General features: G+C 44.0%; 1 protein-coding gene across 2 annotated transcripts in view; it reads right to left on the bottom strand.

Moving 5' to 3' along the window:
* Window positions 1–20,106, bottom strand: part of KIF5B (kinesin family member 5B) — a 795,256-nt gene that overhangs the window by 528,334 nt on the left and 246,816 nt on the right. For both annotated transcript variants that reach the window (XM_078663342.1, XM_078663343.1), the window contains exon 8: window positions 196–320. In XM_078663342.1, the coding sequence (XP_078519468.1) occupies window positions 196–320 (125 nt within the window). The remainder of the gene's footprint in view (window positions 1–195; window positions 321–20,106) is intronic.

Genomic DNA, 20,106 nt, shown 5'->3' with positions numbered 1-20,106 from the left:
CAAAACAAAAAAAACAATTAAAATAATCTGTACCGAGGGATGCTTTTTTTCTAGAAAAATCACACAAACCAACACATGAATAAGCACAATGCACACACTTTAAAAGAAATCTTCAAGAACACATTTACAGTATGCTGCATAACTAGCTTCGGAGTATGCGAAAGTATAAATAATAATACAAGACTAAGATCTTACCTTTTCACTGCCTGCTAAATCCACCAAGTAAAGTTTCCCACTCAACTTCTGTTCAGTTTGCGTGTTTTCCTGTTTTACGTTTATAAGAAATATGCTGTGACTTCGAGAGCTGTGTTCATTCATGTCTTTAAGAGAAATAAGAACAGGGCGCATGAGAAGACTGCAATTGTCTTGTATGGTCTCAAATATCATTCCTTATTAGGTTTACCACCAACCTTTTATTCTGGGATAGGACTAAGTCTTTGACCCTGGATGGGGACTAATTTAAGGCCTTGCTCAATGAAAGGATGAGAATATAATACTATCAAGAGTGGTAGACAAGTATAATCATTGAAAAGATCCATAACTTAAACACTGTAGGTGAGCAGTGCTCCTACAGTTGTATTTATTAAAGTGGCTTCCAACTGTTGGGGTATGAGGAAGTTAGTGGTGAATGGGTAAATTACTAGTTTACTTTAGGTGGTAGGAGTTCAACATTAGAAGCACAGTAAATAACATTGATCAATATCCAACCAGCTCCATAACCTCAGATAACAATAAGGCTTATTAACGGGTAGATAAAAAAAACACTTAAAATATGATGCATGCGTAAACCTATAAGAACTGGCCAGGGGCCCAAAATACAACCTCAAATACTTTATTGAACAGGGCCATAGAACTAGAATGCACTAAACCTTTCTGTGGCCCTATGGCCAATATTATTCTAAGGGGATACATCTAGGTCCAGATTTTCGCTAGCAAGGGATACTGTTTGGGGGAGAGATAAAGGATGCAGTTCATCAGACAGTGTGCTTTTGCAGTATTCCGGGTCTGGACAACAAGATGGAACCACCACTCAAAATAACAAGGGTCTCATCTAGTGTACTCAATTTATATACTTCATGGTTGTTTCTGAATTCTGTTGTGGAAGTCAATCATGTCTAGGGCCAGGTCACCTGTGTGACCAGAAAGGGCTCAGATTAACACCGAGCAAAAGCATTAAGAAACAAAACTGGTTTTATTTGGTCTTTCAATGGTGCACGTTGTACATGGTCAGCATACCCAATACAAAGTCCAAGATGGTGACTAACTTCAGAGGCAGATATCTTGGAAATTATCATTCACAGCCAAACGTTCCTGGCAGTGAAGGAACCCACAGGGGTATGTATCCAAGTGGACCTGCTGAATACAGAGGATTCACCAATTCCTGTTAGGAACTGGACTTTTCGGTTAGGCTCACCTTAAATTATAGCAATGATATTGCCATAATTGTAATAGTCAGATACATTTTTTGATACGTAGCAGAATGGACTAGACCATACAAAATGGGTATGAAAGTGGAAAACGTCTGGGTCCCCTAGGAACTGGAAAAGGGTGACACATGCACCAGCATCTTGGGGCACAGCTGACTTAGCAGCTCAGTCAGATGAAGCTGAAGCCCAACAACCCAGGAGAGGCTGCTCTTAGGATCACAACATCTGCTGGCCAGGTAGGAACTGGCAATCTCATGGATATTGTAGCAGATAAGATCTCGGTCTTTCCACAAGTCAAAGTAGCATAGTATTACACAGAAATAACAACTTTGTCTCTGTCTAGAGGGAAAGCAGTAACACAGCATAGGTTCATCTGGCAGCTGCATAGTTAATGTACATTAGTGCACAAAATAACCTGGAAGCCCAGAGTACAGCTTTCAGGCTCAAGGGGGAAATACTCATCTCACTTTGATGGCCAAGGTGTCAAGCCAAAGCCAGCCAAAGTGCTGGCTTTATATTTTATTTTTTTACTTAAATAATTTTATTGCTTTGAAGTTTAATACAAACTTATAGTAGTAGGAATTTGGAATAAGGGCAAGGTTGTCTGTGTGCTTCACACAATGTACCATCCACCGGATGATAATTTGCTCTTCATAGAGCAAATCATGGAGGATATCCGCTCTTGTTCGGATCAACTATACCATATCTTCCTCGGAGACTTCAACCTCCATTGGAATGACACCAATGATATTTTAGTCAACTCCTTTAAGTCTTTCCTTTCGGATCTCAACTTATCTCAGTTCTGTAAGGGACCTACCCACAATAAAGGCGCAACCCTTGACCTCATTATTGCTAGAGACAATATCATCCCACTGGATGACTTGTGACTGGGCGGATCATCAAATAGTCTTCCACATTCTGGAAAAGACCACTCGCAAAAAGGGACAACCTCTTAAAGCTAAACAATTGTCTCGCAACATGAGAGACGGAGAAGATGAGTGGTGGAGAAGTGTGGCTCAATGGTTAGAGCAGCAGACCCTGATGCAGAGGTCTAGCCCGGGACCACGGTTCAATTCCCCGCCTCGGCGGGTCTTGGGCTCAAAATTCCATGGACCTGATAATTCTCGCCTCGGTGCCTATTCCAATCATGGAGTCCCACTCTGCAACTCTGGGCAATAGCTTGCTTAATCTCCACAACGGCCCCCACACCGCTAAGGATGCCTGGCCTCCACCTTGGGGGTGCCCAGGAGTGAACACCTCACAGGGAAAGCCAGGATGGGTTCCACAGCGGTATTCGTACAAGCGCCTTGAGACCCTTGCGGGTGAGTAGTGCGCTATACAAGTATCAATTTACATTTACATCAACATTAATGATCTTACTTCCATCACTTTGAATACACTTCTGCCGCCCAGAGGCGCTCTGGAGAAATGAGCCTTCCACTACTAGCCTCTATCAGCTTAGGAAAATGAGAAGCGCTACAACAACAAAATCCGCATTGCTAAAAAGGACCATTTCAGGGAGCAGCTGGACGGTGCTAAAAATAGACCCAAAAATGCTATTTGAAATCATCAAACAGCAAGCACACGACACGTCAAACCCCAACCTGGCTTCCTTGACTCCGCGTCCTAGCGGGGAGGACTTCACTGTGCACTTCTCTGAAAAAACTAAGATCATTGAACAGGAGATGCAACCTAACACTCCCAGGGTGCCAACCTCTAATCTACACCACATCATCAGGGTAGCTCTGGGTTCCCTCTGCACTCTCCCTACCTTTGGGTTGTTCTCCCAAAAATAATGCCTTTTGGAATTCCTTTATACTGCCAGATTGCACAGAACTGCTACAAGCTATGACAACTCTAAAACCGGCCAACCACTTCAATGATCCTCTACCGGCAAACATTTTTAAAGACCTCAACTTGCCCATTCTACCGCATTGGTCGAGGATCATTCATGAATCTCTCCTGCAAGGGAGCATCCCTGATGGTCTCAAAATTGGGCAAGTAACTCCCATCCTTAAGAAGCCCAACTCGGATTTATCTGATCCTAACAATTTCCGACCAATCACCACCATCATGACACTAGCCAAACTCCTCGAGAAATGCGCCCACAAGCAGGTATGCAACCATGTAGAGAAATGTCAACTACTTGACCATTATCAATCCGGTTTCAGAGCAGAGCATGGTACTGAAACTGCTCTAACTCACATTGTGGATGTTGCTCTGAAATCCCTAGATCAAAATGTCCCCCCCGTCTTCTGATCTTTCTGGACCGGTCTTCTGCATTCGATACCATCAAACATAAAAACTTGATTAATCTTCTTCAACTTAGGATGGGTCTCTCAAGGCCGGTCCTAAAGTGGTTTGCCTCTTTCTTACATAACCGCACTCAAAGGAATAAACTCAACGAGTCCCTGGCATTCAGTACCCCGGTCAGGATTGAAATTCCGCAAGGATTCGCACTCTCACCCATGCTCTTTAACCTCTATATGGAACCTCTCACCGTCATTCAGGACAATTCTCAAATTCATTCCCACATGTACGCGGACACGCAACTGTACCTGAAGATCTCCTTTCTGGAGGACATTAAAACCTTAAATGAGGCTCTCTCGCAAACTCATCAATGGTTTGCCCAGAACCATCTTTTGTTGAATACCCTCAAAACTGAATTCCTGCTGATTACCCCACACAACCACTCTGCACCGACCCTCGAAAGGCTAAAACAACTAACACCCCTTAACTGCACCTCTTACGTGATTGATTCCGCTAAATCACTGGGCATTACCTTGGACAACTACCTTAATATGCAAACTCACATCAGCACCACCATTAGGGGTGCCAACTTTAATCTTAACACAATTCAGAAAATCAAGCCTCTCCTTCCGCCAAAAGACTTACAGCCTGCAATACAATCCCAGGTCATATCAAGACTGGAATATGGCCTGGTGACCCTTGTAGGGCTCCCTAAAGCGAGCTTGGCCCCTCTCAGAGCCACGCTCAATGCATCGGCCAGGCTCATCACAGGCTCCAAAAACACGATTGCATCACACCTGACCTTTTGCAGCTCAACTGGTTGTCTATTGAAGCCAGGATCCATTTCAAAATAGCTTGCCTCACACATAAAGCCCTGCATTTCAACACTCCGGCCTATCTGGCGAAAAAGCTTGTTCTTTCTGGCTCCGGTCAGAACTTAAGTACGTCAGCACTACTCCTGAAACCTCCTAACTTCAAAAAGAAAAGTACATACAAACGTGCTATATCCGGCCTTGCACCTAGAATTTGGAACGCTCTTCCTACGGAGATGAGAACCAATCCCTCCACTGCCTATTTCATGAAACAGGCCAAATAGTTTTTCCTGAGTAGACATTAACTGCATCATCATGTAGTCTTTCTCTAGCCCCCTTGTTGACAGATTTGACATTTATCTCTACGTATCTTTCGCTATGTATTTTTGTTTGGATGTTAAACTGTTATTTTACTCTAGGGCCCTTATGGAACTATAATAGAAGAATACTTCTTGGACTGATTACAGATTTGTCATTTACTCTACTATGGTGTGACGAGCCACTCTATGATTGTTTTACTGAATGTTACTGGAAATATACTACACTATATAAGAAACTGAACTAGTAGGTATCTGTCTTTGATTGTTTACTTCTTGTTGTTTTACAATGTTGACCTCAACTGTTCTGAGTTCATGCTTGCTTCTGCCTTTGCGTCCAGCGCTCGGATACCTGCAAGGGTCATATTTGCGCTTTATCAAACTTTTCAAATTAATAAATAAATTAAATAGACTGCAACATAAACAGGAATAGCTTAATTACCATAGTATTAAACTACAACTAACTATGGGTGTATTGTTAGCAAGAAAACTTTACAACCTTTAATCTCAGAGTATAAAGATGGAGAGGTTGTTACATAACTGACAAAACAGGCCCAGAAAGGTATTCCAATTTTGTCATGCTTTTTGAGGAACCCTCTAGCCTTGTAAACCCGCACTTCTGCATTGGCCGAGTAGTCCATTCCATTGATTGTAGAGGTGTCCAATGAGATATCAGATTTGGGCGGGGTAGCCCTTGATAAGGAGGAATGCCCATATTGTATGAACATAAGAGCCTGTACCCATCTGATATTTTAAATATTTGTGATTTGGTTTCTACCCATTCTCTGAAGCTGTTCTCAGGTATTATACTCTCTCTGAAAATATTTAAAGTTAATTAAACTGTCGGGATGAGATTGCCATGTACAAGAGGCCACTTGAGCTCATGTCCATTCACCATACTCCAGCCAGCACTTAATAGGCCCGGAGTTCCGTTAGGATATCAAGCATATCAAGTATGTGAATGTCATGGAAATACCATTTCTTTCAATCTGCTCAATAGTTTGGATTCAAGGGAAATACCCTCCAGAATAGGCCCTAAGTTATCTATAGTGTGAAACATTTGCAAAAAATTTGGGATCTGCGAAGAAGGAATTAATGTGATATTTGTTTAAAGGATTTGAAATAATCTGACTTCCATACATCCCCGAACTTTGAGATCCCCATCAGGTCCCACAAACGTAATCCTTCTAGATCAGTGGTTCCCAACTTGTGGTCCGGGGAACCCTGGGGGTCCACGAAGCCTCCCACTTTGGATCCGCAACTACTTAGTAAAATTAAATAATATTAACAGATTAATAAAGTATATATAAATAAAGAAGCTAAATGTACAATTGAAAAATATAAAACAAGTTGTAAATGTGTAGGAATTTGAAATTGGAGGCTAAAAATGTACTTAGTATCCTCAGATTGATTTGTGGGAGCAGTGCAGGTACATCAAACAGGATATAGTATGGATAATGAGTGGCCCCAATTGAATTTAGAAAAGTTCCAACTCTTCTAAAATATATATATATATTTTTTAATATATGCGTTTGCGAATTAAATAAAATGTGTTATCATTTGCTTATTAGTTTGATGAATGCTTTTTTCTGCATTTTTTGTGTATTGCTTTGGGGCTCAAATTATCAACAATGCTTAGGCTAGGGTCCCTGGCTTCCAGTAATAACTCAGTGGGAGATGTCCGGAATCCAATAATGATTCACTTGGGGTCCCAAGAAGTCAAAAGGTTGAGAACCACTGTTCTACATTTTTTTTATACCTAGGAAGAGGAAAGCCACGAACCATGACAGAGGAGAGAGAGTTTTGACTGAGACAATAAGCCTTGCATTAAATCCACTTCAAAACTCAATACTAGCATTTAATGGGAATTTTAGTGACCGGGGTAGGGTTTTAGGAGTTTCATGCTGTCTACTAGGTCTAGTGGGCCATATTTCTTAAGCATGTTTACACATATAATGGATGGAATATCGCAGTCATCAAATAGCAAACACTTCTCGGGATTAATTTTGCTGGCAGTTGATACAGCTGTATACCCACTATTCCAAGGCTACATTTGTAGAGGATTTTCATGCCATTTCAAAATAAGACCCATTGGGACTAACCCTCACTTGCTCAAAGTTGATGTAACCCTGTGAAGAAATCGTGAGGGATGACAGGAGAGACGTTTTGCAGTACATATAAGGGCTGGGATACTGAGATCATTTTAAACATAGCCTCTCTCCTCATTATGGACAGTGGGAGTGTTCAAATTCTATTTCCACTTGGTTTGGCAATTATGTAATGTTTAAACCTCGCTTTTAAGAGTGTCTCATATGATATAGACCAGTAGTTCTAAACCTTTTGTCTTCATGGGAACCCTACTTAATCATCACTGGTACCCAGGCACCCCCACAGTAGTTCTATATTTATTTTCCAAACCTCCAAATCTTCACCACTCCATATTCACAGAGCCAGAAACGGAACGGACAACGATTTTCCTTCATGCAATATTTTATTCATTAGTGCATTCCGCCAGGACGCGTTTCAGACCCTAGAGGCCTTGATCACATGACGTACTAGTGTTTCCGTTGGTATTTAAAGTGACAGTGCTTAAAAACAACGGAAAACAGACTCTCCGTCTGGTTTTCCAGCAGTATTCACACCAATTTAGACAATTCTATTTCATTGTACATTCTTTGATATATCAGTTTAAATACTGTTTTGTTGCTGTTAAATACTGTTGCATTCTCTCTGGGGAAAATTAAATTAAACTCAACTGTCAAATACATAATGTTCATATTCCTCCACAGATCCCGACATTACTGAAACACCCAGGCAAAAACAATTTGTAATATTGACACCGGAAATCCGCTGTCTTTGATCATGGTCCCTATCAGTTCACAAACTTGACTCTCGTGTCATGTTTTTGTCCCAGATCGGCACACCTATGTCCTGGGTCGTGCACCATTTTGCAATATATATCAGTACATAAGGGAATAAATACATAAATGTATAAATAGAATATATAAATATATAAATAAATAAATAGATATATATTTATGATGATAAAAAAGTTTCCCCACTCAGACCTAATTCTAAAACCTAGTGCAAATATCGCATTTGGTATGTGCAAAGAACGCTTTTTTGTGTGTGCAAACTTGCAAATAAACTGATGTGTACTGATAAACTTGCTGACATAAACGACTGGTACGGGCCAAACAATACTTTACATTATGCCTGCTATTAACGAAGAATGTTAAGCCAGGAAAACAACTATTGTATTATACACATTGTGCTGAAAAAGGTGACTGGTGCTGTAAAGTGCCTATTAGTGATGGTCCTTCGGTTGACCCTCAACCTTAAAAAAAATATTAAACCCCAAAGATATAGTTTTATATAAAAACAGTATGGAAACAACAAAGTGGGTAAAGGAGGCTTAAATGCTATAAAGGTTTAAATCCTGAATGGTTCTTACATTTTTCAAATCTGGCATGTAAAAACTCAAATAAAAATAATATTAGTGAGAGAAACTAGTTACCTATTCTGATTTGCTTGTTTAATTTAGTGGTTTGATTCTACACAGATTATTCTTAGAGTCATGTATGTAAGTCCTCAGTTGTATTCAATCCATTAGGATTTTTACACTCCAACTCTAAAATGTATTTTGTCTCTAAGCGTCTGAGAATTGCTTCCCTTTCCCCTCCACGCTTGGGACAAGAGACATTATCTATCACAAAATACTTCAGATGTTCTAGATTATTTGAGTGGACTTCCTTAAAATGTCTTGCGACAGGATAGGATTCATCTGAGTTGGTGATTGCCCTTAGGTGCTGGAGCACCCTCTTGTGGAAATGCAGTTTAGTGCTTCCCACATACTGCAGGACACACAAGCGCTCCAGCACGTATATTGCATACTCTGACTTACAAGACAGCCACTTATTGATAGTATCGAGCTTGTCTCTGAATGGTGTGGAATATGTTGTTTTGTTTATTCCATATTTGCAGGCTCTGAATGACTGACACTTAAAAAATCCATTCCGATTAGTTAGCCAACTACTTTTGGGTTTTATCTCCGGGCTATTATCTACCACCAGATGCCTGGTACTGGGTGCCCGTCTGTAAGTGATTGTAGGCGCACGTGGCAACCTTTCACCCAGAAGTGGATCACTTAAAATCAAATGCCGGTTTTTCTTGAAAATTCTGTACAAACTATCTTTCTGTTTATTGTAGGTTAAGATAAGTCTTGGGCTGTTATTCTTTTTATCCACCTCAGTTTGTATGGGTATTCTAGGAGTGCTTATTGTACCCTTGGTGGTTTTAGTTAACAATTCAGTACGGGACATTCTTCTAGTACGACTTATTGCATCATCCAAGATGTGCTCAGCATATCCCCTCTCACGGAATCTGTTCTTACATTCTTGTTGAGCCCTCATCAAATCCTCATCACGGCTGCAGATTCTCCGACTCCGCAACATCTCCCCATATGGGATACTACATATTGTGTGCTTTGGATGAAAACTGGATGAGTAGAGTATGGAGTTGCCAGCTGTTACTTTCCGATGTAACCTAGTTTCAAGTTCATTATTGGCTACAAATACTTCCACATCTAAAAAAGTAATAGAAACATCACTAATGTCATGGGTAAACTGTAAATTCAAAACATTGACATTAAATTTAGCCACAAATTCATTTGCACTCCTATCACCTTGCCAAACTATAAACAGGTAATCAATGTATCTAATCCACCATCCGTATCCCAAGGCTGTAGTTCGGAGCTACAGCCTTGGGATACGGCGTGTCTTTGATCTGATACACGTACTCGTGTCTTCCCTCAAAACTGTTAACTCTTATCTACGACACACAGATCTACCACTTTTTTTCTGACTGGGTTAACTATGGATTAACCGTATGGGACGAGTGTGAATAATTGGAATTAGGAGATATTGAAACCTACCGAACTAGGTGATTTTTTTACGATTGGATCTATTGAATATATGATTCAATAGTGCATAGGACGAATGCCAGAATATAAAGTATGTTGTGGAAAACTCAGATTCATACTTGATTTGAGATTACTCTTGCCCTATTGATACATGGATTAGTATTTGAGCCCTGATGAAGTCATTGATGCATGTAAATAGTGCGTGACGAAACACGTGTTGGCTGCAAAGAAAATTCTTTTGGAAGACAATCATTAAACTTCTTCTGGATTGACCTTTTGAGTTGGACATTTAAGCCCTGATGTTCTACAATTGGAACTTTACTTTATGAGGAAAAAAAAAATTGAAAAAGGAAGAAAGAAATATTTGGACTGCTTTAGCACTTATACTTTGAGTTCTGTGATATATGAATTTATGTACTCTTATTGTTAATAATGTTTTGAAGTGCTCAGGGGGAATTTCTTTGTGATTATTGATGTACCAAGAATTCATTTTGGGTTCTGTGGGATAGAGTGGTAACCTATCCCGCTCCCTTTGGAGCACTCATTTATTACCTTTATTACTCAAGTATCACTTTGCCTTTACAAGTAGTTGTGCTCCCGAACTTATACCTGGTTACCATTATTCACAATATGAAGTAATTATTCTCTAGACAGAATCTTGTTAAGTCCATGAGCATCTTATTATGTGTAAAGAACTCAATGGACCTATTACCAAGAAAATAGCTCAGAGCTCTTAAACCATCTTCATGTCTAACTGACGTGTACAAATTGGAGACATCCAATGCCAACAGTAAAAATCCATTATTCCATTTAAAACCATGGATTGGTTTTAAAAATCTGTTGTCTCGCACATATGATGGAAGTTGTTCTACATGTTCCTGTAAAAAGGAATCTATGTAGACCGAAATATTCTCCAATAACCCCTGTTTTGCTGAGATTATTGGTCTCCCTGGTGGGCAGATAATGTTCTTGTGTACCTTAGGTAATCGATACATTATAGGAAAAACAGGGTAATCATTCTTAAGGTATTTAAATTCATCTGGATTCAAAAGGCCCATGCTTTTCCAAGCTAACAGTTTGGTAAATAATGCATCTGTACTTCCTTTGTTGCTTGGCAAGTGCTAATTTTATAACAGTCCCGGTCCATTAGCTGGCGTGAAGCTTCTTCCTGATAAATCTTAAAGGGCCATATGACTATGTTGCCTCCCTTATCTGAGCCACGGACTACTATAGAGTCATTGTCCCTCAATTTCTTTATCAGTTGATGATATTGCCAATGATGTATATTTCTCTTGATTGCCTTTTCTTTTTCAATTTTGAAATTCAACTTCTTAACTTCTGACGTGACTATTTCATGAAAAGTGTAAACAGAATCTTTAGGCATCATTAGATAAAATTTTGATTTTGCTTTAAAACCTGTATTTGGTGCGGCATTGATTACAATGGATTAATTTTCCATCATTCTTTGAGTTGACATCTGCTTATCAAGGCTGCAACCCTGCTCCAAACTGTGCATATCGCACAATACATTTATATCCACGGCGGACATATTGTCTTGTGTATTGTTAGTAACTGTCAAACTTGCACCTCTTTTTGCTCTTGCCTGATGGAATTTTTGTAATTTGAGCTTCCTAATAAAACTGTAAATGTCCGCTCTGGTCTGTGGGTAATTGAAATTTGTCTCTGGGCAGAAGGAAAGTCCCAAGGACAGAAGTTGTTGTTCTGCCTTATCCAACACTATTCCCGATAGATTGATAATAGTGTTGGCATTCTGTATTTGGGTTTGCTGGTTTATTTGCGCCTCCAACCCCTCGTTTGGTTGTCTTTGGTCTGGCGCCTGCATCTCAGTATTTCCTTTCGTTTGATGTTTCTCCTCCTGTTACATTGGATTTTTGAGTTGTGTTTCTGGGACGTAAGGTTTGCCGCCTCTCCTCCCGTAAAAAACCCACCTCTTCAACCAGTGTATGTTTACGTGCATTAAACCCTCTTGGGATACCTTCTGTCTCAGATTCAGTCTCAACTAAAGAACTTGGATCAGATACTGAAGCTGCTGATATTATTGATCCACTGCTCGGGCCAGCCCTTGCTCCTTCTCCTTTTTGATCATCATGTGCCTTATACCTAATTTATGCCGCATCATATTTGCGCGCGAAGGTAAATATCTGGCCCTGATCATAATCATTTTTATAGCGTTGGAACTTGTATGTCTTGCGCTTTTTTATGATGTCCTCCTCTTTTTTAAGCCACATAGTCATATCTTCCCTTAACTTGCTATTTATACCATCGCCTTCTATGGTCTTTATCACAACATTCAATTGGTCAATTTGGGTTTGTAAATCCAGTCTGTCAATTTCTGCATAATCAATCATAATTTTCATTAACCTTTTAGACAAGTCCAAATTACATTCTCCCCAGTAACGGAGCATGTTTGGATTAGGATTCTCATAGCTCGGAGCAAGCACAATCCTCAAGCCGCGGGGAACCCTACCCACCTCCAAATACTTGGATAGGGATCGGTGTTCCCACCACTTAGCTTGCTCCGAGCGCATCAGTTTTTCAAGTTCTCTATATTGCTCTCTTTAGTTCCGGTGCCACTGCTGTCGCAAATGCTTAGTTTCTCTATACGCGCAGCTGCACCTTCCACGAATATCTCCTCCGCCGCCTCCTCTCTCCCTCGCAGTACGTCGGCGGCCATTCTGCACACGTTAGTTCGTTTGGCTCAAACAGCGTTTCTCCATGCTGATACAGCCTTGCACACCTCTCACTCGGCACTAATGGGTCGCTCGTACCTTGTGCGTTTGCCTCGGGATCCGTGTCCTCCGACCAGGTTTCCGCTGCTACTCCGCACCCGTAGAAGCTGCTCCCGCCGCCGAGGGGCTGTGAGACTTTCTCCTCCAAGAGATCCTCCACTTCCGGGTTTCACTCCGGCACCGGCTTACCGTCTCACTGCCCAAACTCGAGAGGCGTTCCGTTACGTCCGAGAAAGCCATCTCGGACTGAATAATCCAAACCACCGAATCTTCACCACTCCATATTCACAGAGCCAGAAACGGAACGGACAACGATTTTCCTCCGTGCAATATTTTATTCATTAGTGCATTCCGCCATGACGAGTTTCAGGCACTAGAGGCTTTGATCACATGGCGTACTAGTGTTTCCTTTGGTATTTAAAGTGACAGTGCTTAAAAACAATGGAAAACAGACTTTCCATCTGTTTTTCCAGCAGTATTCACACCAATTTAGACAATTCGATTTCATTGTACATTCATTGATATCTCAGTTTAAATATTAATTTATTCACTTAAACAACCAAAGGTTACAGGGCCATTATAGTTACGAAATAGAATACATTTATTTTTAAAGTAGAAATTCACTGAAAAAAACAAAGGTTGCAGGGACATTCTAGTTAGCATCAGATTTCACTAACAAAAACAGTGAAATTCAGTGGTTATATCTACCAGAGCGAATTATAGCTTACGCCCACGCAATATACTGCTTAAGATCTCACATATTACGTTAATCATGACATGGGTTTTTTTAATTCTATCTGCTAACTAAAAAGTGCCTGTAACCTCTGTTTTTTTCCAGTGAATTTACAAGGTTTTTAAAAATCTATTTCCTAACTATAACATCCCTGTAACCATTGTTTTTTTAAGTGAATTTCGATGTTTTTTAACTGGTAGTCGCGTTTGCAGAGTGGTGTAGAAAGGGGACGGGGCCTCCGACCAACTCTCAGGAATCCAGCTGTAAAGGGCTTACTGGAGGTAACAGGACGGCTTCTTGGGCCCCAAGGTCCGTCAGCATCCAAGAGGACTTCATCCCCCAACCACTATAGCACCAGGAGGTGAGTCTGCAGAGCAGTGGATAAAGTGGGCGTGGCCTCCGAAGTTCTCACAGGAATCGCACTCAGTAGAACTTAATGGATGTAACAGGAGGGGCAGTTGCCCTCCCCCGCGCCCCCCCCCCCCACAGGACAATTGTTTTTAAAATAATTTTATTAAACAACCTCCATAGACAATACATTAATCTGTACAAAAGAATGCACATCTGAGTCATGATGATTTTCACACATTGTAGTTTAGAAGAACAGGGGATTTTGTAGGGTGTGAGACGTCGTTTACAAAGGGGTACCTAGCCTCATTCCTAGTAATGGCCAGCACCTGTGTAAAAGGATTACAATTAGGCGATCACTTCACTATGGTCGTCCAGAGCCCCTTCAGCCTATTCATGGCCCTCCAATGTCCCCTTATATGCACGCCACTGTGCCCACACCACCTCCCAATTCTTGGCACACCCTCTGTCTGCTGTTATAGACCGTTTCCTCCACCCTCTGACACCAGTCTAAGTACTTCTCCCATACGCCTGGAGTGGGTGAATAACGTAGTACGGTATGCTGTCTTCCTCTCTTCATAAGGTGCAAAGGCGTTAATGTACCTAAGTGGAACAGGGAAAGTTGTCCCTTGTCGGAACTAGGGATGCCTCACACAACAGGCTGGATTAACGGCTGTTGTCATGTCACCAGCTAGTCGTCTCGTGTCATCATCGGCATGAAACATGTTGACCTGTTCACTAATGAGGGTTGAACGGGACTAACTTTTCTTAGTTACTGTAGTCCCATTGCCCCTCTCGTTTTAATAAGGTGGTGAACTACATGAATAAAGACAAGGGAGTAGATCACACCAACCTTTTTTAACTCACTTCACTCACGCTCACTACTTCACACACTAGGGCCCTCACACCCTCTCATTCACCGGCAAGGAACAAAAGATCTCCACAAAAGTGTAGCACCTCGTGCTACCCGTCAGGCATTGCAGCGCCGGCTTGACGTTGGAGCAGGAAGCCGATGATGACACGAGACGACTAGCTGGTGACATGACAACAGCCGTTAATCCAGCCTGTTGTGTGAGGCATCCCTAGTTCCGACAAGGGACAACTTTCCCTGTTCCACTTAGGTACATTAACGCCTTTGCACCTTATGAAGAGAGGAAGACAGCATACCGTACTATGTTATTCACCCACTCCAGGGGAACTGTGTGCATCATTTTGTTTTATAGATTGATGGGACACGCACACTGGACCCCTATAAATATTGTTCCCCCCCCCCTATGTCCCTCCCTGTTGTTGACTAAGTACTTCTCCCACTCCGTGACTGAAGGAGGGAGTGGCACCCCCCCCCCCCATCCCTTGGCAATGTTTAGCTTCGGGACTCCCTCTCCTAGCGTGAGCCAGATGTTGGTGTATCTGGCCAAGTCTACCTCACCCTTAATTATAAGTAGAAGCTGATTTGCATCTAGCGGCATGTCAGTTCCCACTACTCTGGCTATTATTGCTGTTACACTGCGCCAAAACTGTGCAATCCTTGGGTATTCCCACAGAGCGTGAAGAAAGGTGACCTCTCCCTGGCAATCCCTAATGCAATGTGGTGATGGTGCCCTTCCAATCTTATGTAAGAATGTTGAAGGGTAGTAGGAGCGAAGTAATATTCTCAGCTGGACCAGTCGGAACCATACCAATATCGCTATTTCCCTTGGGCCCTGGAGCGCCTCCAGACACTCCTCATCCTCTATATTACGTAGGTCGTCGGTCCAAGCGGCCCTCAGTTTTGTAAAAGAATCTGGCAGGTTATTCATAAGCTTCCGGTAAATTGCTGAGATTGCTTTCTCAGGGATGGGGTCCATAAGTAATCTGTCCTCTAATGGGGAATGGTCTGGAAGGGATGTACCGCGTTGCAAGTGTGTCTGTAGTGCATGCATAAGCCTCAAGTAATGAAACCTCTGGGTTTCAGCCAGGTCATACTCTTGTTGTAGATCTTCAGCAGTGGAGCCCCTCCCCTCCACCCCAAGGACAATCTCGAGCCAAGAGTACTTTGTCGCGCAACCAGCAGTGCACCAGAGGGTGAGTTGGCAGAGCAGTGGAGAAAGGGAGAGTGGCCTCCAACAACCTCTCAGCAATTCTGCTGGGTGGTATTTACTGGAAGTACCAGGAGGGGTAGTTGGCCCTTAGGAACTCTCTGGAGCCAAGGGGATTTCATTCCCCAAACAGCGGTGCGCCGGGAGGTGCGTTTGCAGAGTGGTGGAGAAAGGGGCTGGAGGGCGGTGGGCCATGTAGGAAAGTGGGTTTCTGTTGTAGTAAACCCCCTCCTGTTCATAGGACTGCTTGTCCTACATTGGCTTGTTGACGTGCCAAAATATCTACTAAGTAATTTTTTGGGGGATATGTATAAGGGTTAGACTATGTAGCTGCCTAACATATGTCAGCTATAGGTAAGTTTCCTAGGAAGGCCATTGAAGCTCCATTTTTCCGAGTGGAGTAAGCTTTTGGAGGAACATATAGAGTTATTTTAGCTTTAGCATAGCATGTTTGGAGTCACTTAGCAATCCATCTTCCAATGCCTGATTCAGAGATGGCTTTTCCTTTGTGTGATTTTGTGTAAGCAAGACAGTTGTTGTGTCCTTCTAAATGGTTTTTAATACATTAGAACTCTTTTTACATCTTAGGTATGAAATGCCCTATCTGCAACCTAGTCAGGTTGTGGAAACAAGACAGGTAATTCAATAGACTGATTAAGATGGAAGTGTGTGACCACCTTAGGTATCAATTTGAGGTTAGTGCAAAGTACCACATGATCTTTATGTATTTTGAATAATGGTTATTCTAATGTGTGGAAGCTGCCTCTGTACATACTACACCAAAGTAAGGTGTAATGTGCACAGAGTCCAGTGGATCCCCAGAGGTATAGCTTAGGTATAGGTAGATAATACCTTACTCTCTTTGGTGGGAGAGAGGTCAAGCAGTCAGGCTCATCAGGAGGGTAGAGTTAAGCATTTGTTGTACACACTCAAAGACTGAATTTAGACCAATTGTTTGCATACAAAGTTATTTTGTTGTTTTATTTCTAGCACCATGATATACTTAGTAGCAGGTAAGTTAAACTCTTCATACAATGTTACTTTTCACAATGCATTGAACACTGCCTATGTTGGAACATGTAGATTACTTTTATAGGTTAGAAAATGATTTGTAAACTGTTCAAAAATGCTTGCAATTACTTTTAGATTACTTTTCTAGTTTGGCATGAATCACACTCCTAACACAATTTAAGCAACACAGGACATTGATTCACACGTTAACTCTGGTGAAGGCACTAAGTTACTCTTTGTTGCAGCACAAGACAGTTCAACAATTTTCAGAGAAACTCCACTATTCAGACCTATCTAGAAATCAAAGTGCTAAGTTTATAGGTGAGTAAAATGGTTTTAGGATTGTGGGTTCCGGATTATAGAACCAAGGTTCCCCAAGTTTCTGATTGGCACTCAAGGGGCACCACCAGTGGCACTAGGGTGGTCGGGTGCACAGTGCAGGGTGCCAATGTTAGCCAATAGGGCAACTCAGTAGGGGACTGCTCACGGGCAGGCCACTCGGTCTCAGGGGCCAAGCTCCTAGGGTTAAGATTAGGGTAAAGGTAGTTCCAGGTTGGAGGGGCGTGGCCACGAGCCGAGTATGGCGGACGTACTTTGAGTTAGCTCCGTCCCTTGCCCCGTAAACTAGCGGATTATCCTGTTTATACACATCCCTTGGATGCCCACTCGGACCCCAAGAACGCCGTGAGTGCAGTAGGCTGACCGGGACACTACCGATCCCACAGCCTGCCCGGGAGAAAACGGAACGAGAGACGCAGTTTGGGCCTGCCGCCCGAGACAAGCCGCGGCCTAAAGTAGGAGAGTGCGCCCGGTTTGGAGTGGCCTGCCGGCGCTGTGATATACCGATCCACCGGTGTGGAGCTGCGTCCTCCCGCCGAATGCGACTGTGGTGTGGCTGCACCGACGCCGTAGTGCCTTGTGTGGTGTGAGCAGGTGGGCTGCACTGTGGCCGTGCTCATTGTGCCGAACCCGGAGGCATCCTGCGCCGAGTGAGCGAGATACTCGGGACTCCGGCGCCGGGGGATACTGCAGCAGCGCAGACATCCGTAGTGGGCTGATACGTTCCTGAGGTCGGGTCCCGGTGCCCAGGAGATTGCCCGAAGGTACGTGCGGACAAGAGAGTGAACCCCCAGAACTGACCTGCTCTTAAGGGGGTGCGCACTGTGTAGACGGCCCGGAACGAGTGGGCGCCATTTTGTGGTTTCTGCAGCGGCCACTACTACAAGGCTGGGACCACGACATCCTCCCTGAGGCTGGTGTGGGAGCGTTCCAAAACGCTATTGTGCATGTTGTGGCGGTAACGCGGCGGAGTACACGTTCATAGCGCAGAGTGGGGTGAAGTGCGACGGCTGTGCTCTGCCCTGGACCCCCAGTGTCCATTGCGAAGGTAACCCGTCCGTGAGGTGATCCTGGGGGTGAAGCTAGGGACTGCAACCACCTGTTTCCACGCCGCACGGACCCCTGGAGTGTGGAGAGAGGCAGGCGACTGATGCCCGAAGGCTGACTCATATGGGTTCGGAGGGGTGGACCTGCGGTGGCCTGGCGACACCACCGGGGCCTGGTACTCTAACTGCGCATGCTACTGGACCTGTGGTACACCTAGCCCATTGTATGCACGGACCCCGAGGGTGTGGCTGTGATTGGTAAAGGTGTGACACCTGAGGGCACGCACTACATACCCTGACACACGGAGAGCACGTGAGACACTACCACCGCCATCCTGCAGACGAGAGCCATGGGGAAACACAGGGCCAGGGTGCAGGACCAGGGACCCAATGCAGATATTGACTCCACTGGATCAGAAGACCCGCTGGCCTCCTCCAACATGGATATAATACCGCCAACGGGCATGTGCACGCAGGACGCCAAACTGGACCTCATACTGGCAGAAATCAAGGCCTCCCGGGAGGCACTGGAGATGGGTATGGACACTATGGCGACGGGCCTGTCACTCCTCAGGGCGGACCACAACAAACTAGCCGAAAAGGTCCCGGAGCACAAGATCGCGCTCAACGACCTAATCCCGCAACAGACTGACCACTCCATTAAGCTCGAGAGCATGGAGAAACAGATTAAGCTGCAATGGGACAAGATGGACGATGCAGAAGGGCGGGCCCGCCGCAACAATGTGCGAATTTTGGGAATACCGGAGCGCAGTGAAGGGAGGAACACCACACAGTTCGTTGAGGACTGGCTGAAAAAGACTGTGGGTCCACAAGAGCTCACTCCGTTGTACAGCGTTGAAAGAGCGCACAGAATGCCGGCGAAGCCACCTAGACCTGGTGCGCCGCCGAGACCATTGATAGCCCGCCTCCTTCATTACAAAGACAGACTCAGTGTTACGAGTGGCAAAGGAAAAAGCGCCGCTAAGATATGAAGATAAGACTATCTCAGTATACCCAGACTTCACCCCGGCGGTACAGAGGGCCAGGTCGACATTTCTGGGGGTAAATCGCAAGCTACGGGATAGGAACCTGAAATATGCGCTGTTATTCCCGGCCCGCCTCAAAATTATACATGAGAACTAATCATACTTCTTTGACACACCGGAAGAGGCGGCGGAATGGATGGAGGTGACTGACACCGCCGAATACACAGGACCCTTTTGAGGAGGAACGGAGTGGGGAACCATCGCGCCAAAGGGAGCAACAGCGAGAAGACACGAGCGAGGACCGCGCGAAGGGGTCAGAGGTGAGTGGCGGGGCGATGTCGGCCCGCACTGGGAAGAACATTGAAATAACCCAACTGACGGAGGCTGCACTGGCTGCACACGACGCAAGAGGCACATCGGACATGGGCAGCACCACTGGCACGCACACGGAGGTGTCGGGCTCTGCTGACAGCCTGCAGCTCTTTCCCAAAATCACGGCGCAAGTGGCGAACGAGTTCTGATTGCGACTTTTGGAGAATCCGGCTGGTAATGTATGAGAATTTCTCAGGGGCGAGAGGGGCCTGAGAGGGATGGGGATCACACTAGCTAGGGACACGCTGTGATTCCACCAACAGGTTCCAAGCAGGTGTGAGTGGGCTCCACCCCCCACCGCATAGACACGTTCTGATTTGACTTTTGCCCACGTTGGGCAATAATGTTTGGCCCTCGGGATTTTTCACTTGGGGACCTTAAAGTTAAGGGTTTAGGGCCTTTTCTAGGGGCCCTGGAAGTTTGGGGATTACAAGTTCTGTTGGCACTTGAGACACTACATGGCTTACATGCAATCTTCTTGGTGCGGGGCCTGTTGACACCATCTGACACAGTCTACAATGGGGACTCTTAACACATACAAACTGTGCACCTGGAACGTGAGAGGTATGGGGTCTGTCCATAAGAGACACAGGATTCTGGCACAACTTAACCGGCGACATGTCATGGTCGCATGCCTTCAAGAAACTCATCTGAACAGTGCAGAAAGCGAAAAGCTGCTTAAAAAAATGGAAAGGGCAGTTGTTCGCTACCACTTA

The sequence above is a fragment of the Lissotriton helveticus genome, chromosome 10, assembly GCF_964261635.1.
Source record: "Lissotriton helveticus chromosome 10, aLisHel1.1, whole genome shotgun sequence".
Taxonomy (NCBI): domain Eukaryota; kingdom Metazoa; phylum Chordata; class Amphibia; order Caudata; family Salamandridae; genus Lissotriton; species Lissotriton helveticus.
Note: the sequence above shows the minus strand (reverse complement) of the source record. Positions and strands in the feature narration are given on the sequence as shown.